Source organism: Episyrphus balteatus, chromosome 2 (genome assembly GCF_945859705.1).
Source record: "Episyrphus balteatus chromosome 2, idEpiBalt1.1, whole genome shotgun sequence".
Lineage (NCBI taxonomy): Eukaryota > Metazoa > Arthropoda > Insecta > Diptera > Syrphidae > Episyrphus > Episyrphus balteatus.
The window spans coordinates 88,436,341-88,447,758 of NC_079135.1; the positions used below are offsets into that span (position 1 = coordinate 88,436,341).

General features: G+C 30.4%; 1 protein-coding gene across 1 annotated transcript; it reads right to left on the reverse strand.

The window, feature by feature from the left end:
- Positions 1-431: 431 nt before the first annotated feature.
- On the reverse strand, positions 432-5,055 carry LOC129912258 (uncharacterized). Its single transcript, XM_055990433.1, has 4 exons — positions 4,843-5,055; positions 1,922-2,252; positions 1,541-1,859; positions 432-1,473 (listed from the first exon to the last, which is right to left on the reverse strand). Exons 2-4 carry the CDS (start codon positions 2,236-2,238, stop codon positions 1,174-1,176), a joined length of 936 nt encoding a protein of 311 aa, XP_055846408.1. The 5' UTR covers positions 2,239-2,252; positions 4,843-5,055; the 3' UTR covers positions 432-1,173.
- Positions 5,056-11,418: the final 6,363 nt, after the last annotated feature.

The following is an 11,418-nucleotide window of genomic DNA, read 5'->3' on the forward strand; positions in this document are numbered from 1 at the left end:
GCAGATTCGACAGTCGAGAGATTCTGGGTTTAAAGATCGGATGCAATCCGAATGAATAACTTATTTTTAAATCCTTACATATAAACCATAATAGGTATATACCAATTCAATCTAAAGTAGCTTTACTTCAAACGAGACAATTTGAAAATATGAACATTCATCAGCAGATTTGTCCATACGTAAACGTAGATTTGTCTTTTTTTTTATTATTTTAAAAGTTGACAGAATAATTAACGTTCGTATTAGAGAAGTTTCCAAAAATGTTATTGTTCAATGGTTAGAGCATCGACATCTTCATTTGCATTCAAGGTAATCGATCCAATACTATATTAGACTGGGTAATCCTTTTGATTTGTACTCAAAGGTTCAACACCTCTTTTCAGAACAGAACAACAGAAAGGTTGAATTTCCTGTATTACACTAAAACACTAATGTGTTTCGTTGTATCTCCTCACAATTCCGGCGCCATTTATCAGAATTATTCACAGCTAACATTTTTGAACTTGAGTTCTGAATTTTAGGAAGCTCTGATTGGCCAGATGTCACAAAAGGTTAAATGACATTTAGGTGACATTTGATTATATGACCTTTAAAAATTCAGAACTTAATTTCAGGTGGCCTGCGCTGCACGCGACAAAAAGTTGAAATGGTCTTGCTTCACTTCGAGACGAAATTTCCGATCAACTGATATACCATAGAATTTGAAATTGATGCAAGAGCCCATACATAGAAACATTTTTAGCAGGCTGCATTTTGGGCAAGTGAATAGTTTGAGTTCAAGTCTGTTAGAACTGTTTTGTGAAAAGCAACATTTTCAGAAATGCTAAAAAAAAAATCAAATCATTAACCTAGTCGTATTTTATGGGACAAAGTATTAAAAAATACTATAGCTACTCGGTCACGTAAGTTGGTTCAGAGTTTGTTACTCAAAATTACATGAAAACACGATAGCACGAGAATGGTCATGTGGTGTAAAATAAAAAATATGAAATTACTTAAGTGTATAACATATGTCATGAGTCCATTTTTACCTATATAATCTTAATTGCTATATTTATTATAAAAAAAAAAAATTAGGGATGGATATAAATTAATATACTACCACCTTTTTTTAACTTGAGCGATAGATTTGTTTGTAAATTTTCGTTTTGATTTTCTTCTCTGATGATCTCCTTACATATTTGGACCTCCGTATGATGAAGCATCACTTATACGTCGGCTTAAAGTTGCCTTTCGATTCAAGGTACCCGAATGCGAAGTATTGGAGCGATGTGGATAGATATTCAATGGTGGTATATTGGGATTCTCAATTTTGGTTGGCGAAGATACAAGTGGTCGAGGTGAGCTGCGAGATAGAGTTCCCAGAACTTCTTGGGGTTCTTGATAGCCAGAATCTAAGTCATCGTGATAGGAATCCATAAGAGGAGTTGGATCTTCATAGTCATAATCAATAAAACCGCTATTGTCAAATGACTAAAATGATGAAAAGCTTTTTTAGAACCATTTTTTGTCAATTTTTATGGTAAAAAAATATATTTACTTTAATTGGGGTCCTTTTGACATAATCACGTGCTGGTACAGGATCCTTGGCACGATAATCAACAACTTCATAATGACCATCATGGCCTAAAGGATAGTCTGAAACAAAATGTCTTGTTCCATGCGGAGTCAATGTAGCCCAAAGAAGTCTATTATCGTTGGTAAGCTGATGTTGCAATGAATCTCTGTTTGTTGCACAAGGATATAATATCCCTCCAGCCATAAATGGATTTGCCTTTGAAGGTTCACCCAGAGCTGACATTGTGGTCTGTTTTATGTTGGAATCATGATATGATAAATTGCAACTTGAAAATAGGGTCCTAAATTAAGAATAATACAATAATGTTATTAAGAAAAATTTACAATTTTAATGAAAACTCACTCTCGACACTTGAGCAAAATGATGGCAAATAATGCCCCAAGTATAAGAACTCCAACACATGAACTTATTAAAACAAAGACCCAAGTATTTTCCATGTGATTCCTTCCGGTGAGCTCGATAAACTCTAATCCACTCTCCCTTGGACGTGGATTTGGTTCGCATAGAAATGCAGCAAAACATGGATGGGTGTCATTTGGGGGTAATGCAATGATAGCGGTGTTTGGAATTAGAAATGATGGCAATGGTGGAGGAGGCATGGATAAAATGGTATCAGGGGGTGGGCCATAATGACCGCAGTTTTCTACACAACCAAGCATTTTGTGCGTTGAAACTGTAAAAATAAAACAATATTATTATAGATTTTATTTGTTTAATTTTAATTTGTTGTAATGTTGAAAAAAAAAATTTTAATTGAAACTAAAAGAATTAATAACACAATTTGACCTAACCGTGATTTTATTAGTGAATTACCACTGATTTAGACTATTGAGAAAAGTTGTGAAACAAAAATGGATTTAAGTCCATAATGGGAAATGACTCCATAATTCGATTATGGACTACTGTCCCACCTTAGTGGAACTGAAGCCTATTTGATTTGGGGTAATTACAAATTTGCAATTTTCCCAAAGTTTCTTTGAATTCAAAAGATTTTTGTGAAATAATGAAAATCTATAGTGCACTTCTGTCCCGTAGACATATATTCCTGTGCCAGTAAAATATACTTTTGGCCACTAAGATTTAAAAGTAAGTTGGAAAGAAACCCATTTCGTGGTTCTGGTTACTTATTTGAAAAGAAACACTTCATTTTGTTGTTAGCCAATTATGACAATTTTCTGGAAACAGGTATGCATTAAATTTAAATTGAATTGGTGTTTCCATATTTTTAAGAGCCAATGCCAAAACATGTCTAGTCTAGTGGTGGAGGCTGTATTAGACCCCAGAATTCCTGAGTAGTTTTCTATATACACATTGACCAGTAGGGTAACCCTAAGTTTGAACACTGCTGAGCTTTAATGCACATAGGGGGTCAAAAGTTTTGAAATATATACAAAAAAATATTCTCCTGCCTTTTTTTTTAGCTACCGCGACGTGACTTAATTTTAACTGTTTCCTTACAAAATATGCAAAAAGTGGTTTTCTAAAGTTAAGTAAAAGTTAACAGAAAATTTGCAAATATCTGCAGCACTATAAGGAGTATACGAAAAAAAATATTAAAAAATTTTTAAACAATTTTTTAACAAAGCCAGTAAAAATTAACCCTCAATATCATGAAAACAGTAAAAAAAAATTAGATTTGAACTGACATTACCACAATCATTCGATCTAACATCATTAATTTTTTCTAATATTTATTTTAAGACAAACTTATGCGAAAAACTCTCAAATTGTTAAAAACATCAAAGCATTACTTAGAAAATAATATAAATTGATTTATTATTTTGCGAAGTGTTGTCAGAACATTTTACAGGCAAGAAGCCGAATTTTAGAAACCTTAATTAGGCCCAATTTATTCACACTCCATTAATAAAGCTGCCATTTAAAAAAGGAAATTTTAAAATTTGTATGGGATATGACAATTTTTTTCTTTTTAATGGAGACTTTAAATATAATGGAAAGTGAATAAATTGGGCCTAAGATTTAATAATTCCCGCTTTCAAACATCATGCCTGATATCGTCTCGCAATATTGCAAATCAGGGATCATTCCTAAAAACGCAAACAAAAAGAAGGAGGAAGTGAAAAATTCATTGTAGCTTCTAGCAGTATTGTGCCAAGCTAGAAGCGGTCGGTCATTCGTTCTCATTAATAACCGGAAGCAATGTATTTCAGTTTAAACAAAAAAAAAATACAAAATTTCACACATTTTCTGCCTTTTATAGAAAATTCAAAAAAAAAAATTGTTTCAAAATAATTGAAGAAGAAAGTATGAAATAAGATCCTTTATTTAAACGATAATTTATGAAGCAAAATTAATAAATTATGAAGTAAAACTTTTTAATCAAATGTTTTTGCTTATCCTGTTATCCAGCTGGTTCTTAACTTGGCTTAGGAAAAATAATCTAAAACGGGTAGGTAATGTAATTTATGATATTCAAGGATAACCTTGCTAATTATAACAATCTCGAATTTTTATTTTTTAAAACTAAACTTAATAAACACCACATACCCGGTAAATAATATTTATACACAAAAACCAAATCAATGAACTCAATTAAAATTTAAAAGTTTTTAACACTTGCGCGAAGATGAAGATGATAAAGAATTTATTTAGGGCAGATGAATTTCCGGAAAATATTGTAAAATAACTATTCATTAATTAGCTATTCCATGCAAAAAATACAGCCTGATATAAAAAGAAGATGTTGTCTTTGCAAGTACACGAAAATAACTATACGGTTATTTTTTTTGTCGCACCCAACCCATATGTTTTTTTTTTTTATTTTACCCCCATACCTTGGAAAAAAATCTACTCCAAATCGCGATGTACTTATTCAACGAAAAGGCTTTCACATAGTAAATACTATACTATCCAAATGTGTCGTTTCTATTCTAATCCGTACTTAATCTTTTATTATTCTAATTCATGCTTTTCTGACACGTCTTTTTACTGTGTGACATATATTTTTATCGCTTACAAACATTTTTTTTTCTTTGTTATCCTCCTTTGCGTCGTTAATCTAAAGCCAATAGAATTCCTTGTATATCGCTATTGTATCTCAAAAGTATACCATACACTTTACCTGTTCAATCTATAGCAGATTTATCGATTTTTCTAATACAAAAATTGAATGGAAAAAATTAAACTATGAAAAAATTAGATATTCATAGTTAAAGTTTTTAACACTTTCGAATAACGCGTTTTTCGAATAAATAAAACAATATTTTTCACTTTTTATTGATAAATACGTTTTTATCACTTACCAATCTAATTTTTGTTTAAAAATAACTTTTTTCTTTCTTTTCTATTATTTAAGACGAAATTCCACCGAGCACCTTGTGACAGGATACAAAAGCATAACTAGCTATCCTACTACAAAACTCAACATTAGTTGGTATCTCAGAAATTCTCCAAAGTTTTTGCTATTATTTTTTTGTATGAGAATAGACGAATTTGAGAGTAACACTTTAACCTCTTCTCTATATGAATGAGGTGTCAACTCTCAGAATCAGAAGTCTCAGTCAGTCTCACTCGATCCTTTGGTAATCGGTAATGGGAGCTAATAATTTAGACATTTTGGTGCGCATGTCAGGGGTGAATATCTAATGTCATAGGGGTGAGTTATAAAGGTAAACTTATTGATTCCACTGTTGATATAAAACTAATTTTTGTCTTGTGTGTATAGTCCAAGACTAGACAAAGAATGCACATTTTGATACATTCTCAATGAGTAAAAGGTGTATTTTGTAAAAGGATGAGAAATCAGTCCCAAAAAGGAACTTAAGTAATTGTTAATTATTCAATAGTTTAAAACAATAAAATTTAAAATGAGTATTAACTTAGCTTATTGTTGCTTATTATAACTTAGTTTATTATTTTTTTTGCATACTAGTTCCGGAAATTTTTATTTTTTTTTCTCCAGTAGTTTTTGTGCGACATTATTTCGCTCAGTTTATATGAACTTAGCGAATCCAAAATAAGTTAATATTTTGTTCCTATTTAGGTTTTTTTTGCTTCGATAGTTTTTGTTTTTAAGTATTTCGCCAAGTTTATATCAACTTAGCGAATCGGATCAAAACGCTATAATAATAGTGAAACAAAATCAAAGCTGTCGCAACTAATAAGCAACAAAATAGTAACAAAATATAAACCTAGTTTAAGTTCGCTAAGTTGATATATACTTAGCGAAACACCCAAAAACCAAAAACTATGGGAGCAACAAAATCTAAATTGATGTTACTATCCAACAACAAAATAGCAACAAAATATAAACTTAGTTTGGATTCGCTCAGTTCATATAAACTGAGCGAAATACCTAATGTCGCACAAAAATTACTGGAAAAAAAATCAAAATTTCCGCAATTATTTTGCCACAAAATAATAAACTACACCCAATTTGATTTGCGAAAAGTGCTTCGCTAAGTTTAGGTATACTCATTTTAAAAGACACAAAAATTACTGGAGAAAAAAAAAAACAAAATTGCCGTTACTAATTAGCAACAAAATAGCAACAAAATATGGAACTAGTTTGGATTCGATTCAGAGAGGGTACTCGTGCTTTGCTAAATTCATATTAACTTAGCGAAGTACCCTATAAGCAAAAACTACCGGAGGAACAAAATCGATGCTTTTTGAATCGTTTTATGTTCTCCAATAGGGTTCATCCGATTCCCATATAAATTTCAGCAGCATGACGAAGTTGCCAAACTTTGATCCGAAAGATCTCTGCATTTTGAAAGAAGACGTGATTACCTACTTTTAATTTGACACCAAAATTATTTAGGTGAAGGTCCCCTTTTTAGTGTTTGGCGACCTTGTCGAGTTACTTGCATAGCTCATAAATATGGTAAGTTTTGATAGTAAAAATGAAAAAATAGGGTTGCCACTTTTAAATCTGGAGCCTTTATGTGGCAACCCTATTTGAAAGGACGCATTTTTATATAGAAGAGATTATCACCTAAAATCTTTATGTTTTAACTTTCGTGCATTTTTTTTTTGAAAAATAGTTTTTTTTGTAGCATTTTTGTAGGGCTGCCGAATACTTGTTTATGTTTTTTTGGTTGTAAAGTAGAACAGCACTAAGCCAAAGTTTTGTTCCAACACACATTAGACTTAGCAAACCAAAACAAATAAATTACATTTTATTGTCTTCCGTATTTTTTAATAGGACCAACAGAAACTCAGAAACCGAAAAATCCGATTTTGGTTTAGGCCAACTCGTTATGAACAATTCGTTTGCATTATGGCCCAAGAATAAAAAAGATTGCATAAAAACACAAAATGCAACAAATACAAAAAGAAACACCCTGTATAAAAATATTGATTTTATAAAACTTGGTAAAAATATTTCAACGGCTTAATTTAGTCCATAACTTTCATAGGTTACGCCTTGTTTTTGTTAAAAAATAATGTTTAAAATTCATTCGTCTTCCACATAAATACCTAAGCATAATGTAAAACTTAATCATCAAAAGAAAAATCAATATGAAACAAATCAAAATAACAAAGAAATTAATAATTAATTTATCTTAAAGAAACACTTAAATTTCTCTATAACTAAGTACCTACTTTCCCCAAAATCAAAAGTAATGACGCAATTTGATTAAATTTTGCTCTACAATTCGGAAGTTTCTTTTTGCCACATTCCCCGCAGTTGCCAAAACATTCCATAAAACTTTTGAATATACGCATTTAGTAAAATAACAACAACAAAAACTTCTTCTGATCCTTTAACAATGTTCCTGGAAAACGCGAGTGTGGGTATGCTTTCATAAAAATAAAACTAATTATGACCAAAAAAGCGAAAAAGCTTTTCAGCCCCAAAGGTATTCGGCTTCCGAAATGCGTTGTGAGATTTTTATTGCGATAGAAAAATGGAAATGACGTTTTGCTGACGTTGTAGGTACTTTGTAAAGCTTTACACATTTCATTGCTTTTAGGGACTTGTGCGCATTTTCAAGACATCGCATATCGCACATTTGGAATGAAACACTTTTATGAATGAGGCTCATAGTTGAAGCCTTGACAATATCAAAAAAGAAAATAAAGAAAGCCGGGATATTTTTGGATAGTTGAAATTTATTTCAGTGGGAAAATATGTGAATGTGCAGTATTTATCATGTTACTAAATTTAGGTAGAAGGAAAATATGAAAATTACTGAATTTCTACAAAACGCACATAGTTTTTGCTTTTATTAGCCATGTTATTAGGAAAAACATGATTGATGATTAATTTTCAATGACAAACATTTTGGTACAGTCATATTCATGAAATTTCAAAATTATCGCACAAATCAATAAATTTTGAAACTAAATCTTAAATGTTTAACATTTAAACTATTTTCCGTTTAAATTGAAAACGACTTATAGTTTGTTTCGATTAGAGAAAATGAGCTAATTTTGGCCGAAGTAGGTATTAATTTCATACCAAACTGAATTCGACGTTTTAATTGTAATCAATACCAATTTTATGATATTTTATGGGCGTTATTGACGGTACCTGCTATGTCACCTTCATATTAAAAATTATCAAAAAACATTTTTGGTTTTAAAAAAAAAATATTTTTTTTTGTTTTTGAAAAATCAATATTTTGAAATCGGGTTGATAAACTGATTAACATTTTCTTAAAAATGGAATACCATTTTTTTTTTTTTCAATGTTAGAAAAATTTTATAGATAAAGAATTATTTTTTTTAACTGCTCGTTGTCAAAAACGGTTTTTAAGTAATTATAAAAACAAATTTTATATTATTACATTACTTATAAAATGCCTTAAACAAATCAAGTTATGTATAATTTTCCGTTAATTTTTGTTCAGTAAAAGATTTAACATTGGAGCTACTTCACGGAGAAAAAAGGGCACCTTAAAATTAATTTCTTAATTTTTTAACTAAAAATGGGCTTACGAAAAAAAATGAGGTAATTTTTTGAAATAACCAAGGTAAGTTGAGAAAGGTCTAAAAAGTTCAATTCGTGTACTGAAAACCATTTTATATTTTTTGTCACTGTTGAAAAATGTTTGGATAGATTTTATTAAGCATGTAGATTTTCTAGGTGCTTATATGGAAAACCGAAAAAATCAATGATAATTTACACTTGAAAAAATATTTGTATTTTGTGGTTTTAAAGGTAAAATAAAACAAATCAACTTAAAGTTTGTTAACAGGAATGTTATGTATATGGACTACATTCAATCAAGTAAGGGTTCTAAGTCAAATAAATAACAGTGGATTTACTTTTTCTACGTTATAAATTAACAAGGTCACTCTGGTGTATGCGTACTATATTTTTTTTTTTTTCAGAGGTGAATAAAAACTAATGTTTCTATAATTTTTAAACTAAGCGTAAGATAGCGAAAATAAAAGTTGGGCTGTCCTGGACTAAAAAACAGACTAGCGAACAAACCAGGGTTTAAAACTAACGATTTTTTCACGGGAAAAAAATCACAATTTGTTCGGTTTTTGATATGAAAAAAAGTTGTTTGTTGTATCTTTTGAAAAAATAGTGGAATATGGAGAAAAAAAAGTTGGGCTATCCTGGGCTAACGTTAGGTAAACGAACCACAGTGCAAAACAAACAGTTTTAATACTGAATAAAAAAATATTTTTCTGATTTTTGAGGTGAACAAAAAAATAATTCCGTTACAATTTTAGAACTAAGGGTGGGCTAGCGAAAAAAAATCTTGGGATACCTGGGCTTAATTTGGGCATTCGGACCATTCAGGTTTGAAAAAAGAATTAGCGTTTGGGAGCACTAAACTTCACTTAGTCCATCAAGAGGGGGATAAGACCAAATTTAACTTTTTGTTGAAATTTTAACCCTTTCGAACCCAAGGTATGAAAATCAATACTAAAAAATGTTTTTTCGGTATTATCGGGTCAAAAACATCACAACTAAGAAATATGAATAGCAAAAAGTTATTTTCCAAAATAATAAATAGCTAAACTAATGTGTTATTCTCATGTTCAATGTAAGTAACATGCACTGCCTATGACCACCAAAAAAAGTCGGAGAACTGAGAAAATAACTTTTTATGAAACTATAATGTATGCTACTTCTTCTAAGCCAAAAAACAAAACACTTTCTGCATTAATATATTTTATATCTTTTTTTCAAAATTATGACCATATTTAAAAAAAAAATTTTTGGCAAAAAAAATGTGAATTTCAGTCCCTTTTTCTATAGAAAAAAAATTAAAGGTATGATATTAAACTAACTTTTTGTAATAATCCAGTAACTAGGCATTATTATCTTTCAATTAATCCATCAAAACCTAAAAAATTGTTTAATTTAATATTTTTTCCGAATTTTTAAAAAAATGTTACATGAGAGTAACGCTGGGTCCGAAAGGGTTAAAAAAAAACTCTTTGAGAGGTTAATTATTTCACGAATGTTTCAAAATGACATTTTATTAAAAAAAAATCGTGAAACATCATATTTACAAAAAACGATTCCTAATGCTGAAATTATCAAAAAGTGAATGAGTATTTTTTGACATTTTTTGGGTCTCTAAAACTTGTGTGGAAAACTAAGGATAGGCCATAAATATCTCACAACCAGACCGGAAACACCGGTCACATCGTACTCCACAAAACGGACAAGTATACTTGGATATTATGAATTTCCGTGTTTGATTAAAAGAGGCGTATTATTAGGTGCATTATATTTGCTTCACTTAAAATCACAAATTAAAAACCACCCCTACTTTCAAAGTTTCTGCCTCAGTTAATTTATTATAAGTGCTCATTCCAGTTAATTACCAACACCTACTATCATTTCTCGTATAGTCTTTTTTTTTTAATACCTGCTACAATTTCCTAAAATAGATCTCTTTTTTCCACTATACTGTCTACATTCATTCATTGTTTTCTTCGTTCTTTACGTTCATTATACATTTCTATATCCATCCATACACATTACACAGGCATTAGTCCATTTATATTTATTCTGAAAAAAAAGCTTTATGTTTACTAATTTTAATTTTAAGGCGACAATTCATCTTCGTTTAGACCTATTGTCTCAAATCCCCCTTTTACTTATCCCTCTTTCTCACCAAAATAAAAACAAAAGGAAAAAAACATCGTCAAAAGAGGTAAAGCTACTTGATTTAAATCTTCTTAATACACCAACCAGCAAGGATTTACAAAAGATTATTATCGTCTGTCGGTCTGTCGTTATATTGGTTATATAGCTTTGTGTGTGTGTGTGTTGCCAAATAGCTTTTTTCTTCCAACACCGCTCATGCATATAAAGATTTGCTCGCTCATCGCGTCACCCACATATTGTAACCTCTGACCTACCTCTTTTTACATTGGCTTTGATATGGTACTGGGTACTGCTGCCTCATTCGTGACGAAATCATCACCCTGCTGGCGCTGCTGGGGAGCTTTGTGAGAAATCTATATACTCCAGCACTCTGACCTGGTGTAATACCGATGCCGACAACAAAAATAAAGACCAAAAAGACAGTGGGTCAGAATTGACCATTTTACTTAAAAAAAAAAAAACAACGGTTAATTAAAATTCGATATCATATTAAAAAACGATCACAAAATAGTTTTAAATTCATACCAAATTTGTATAAAACTGCTTGCATGATAAGTTGCAAAGTAGTTTCAAATAGTTGGCAAATTTGTTTTTGCATTGCAAATAAATTTCCAATAAGATACATGATTGAAATAACTTTTAAAAACTTTAAAATCAGCTGCAAATTAGTTTTGAACCGGTTGCATACTTTTTCTTGCGAATAAACAGTTTAAATTATATACGTAAGTGATTAAAATAATTTTTTAAACCAGTTGAAAAATAGTTTCAAATCAGTTGCAAATTTGTTGTTGTA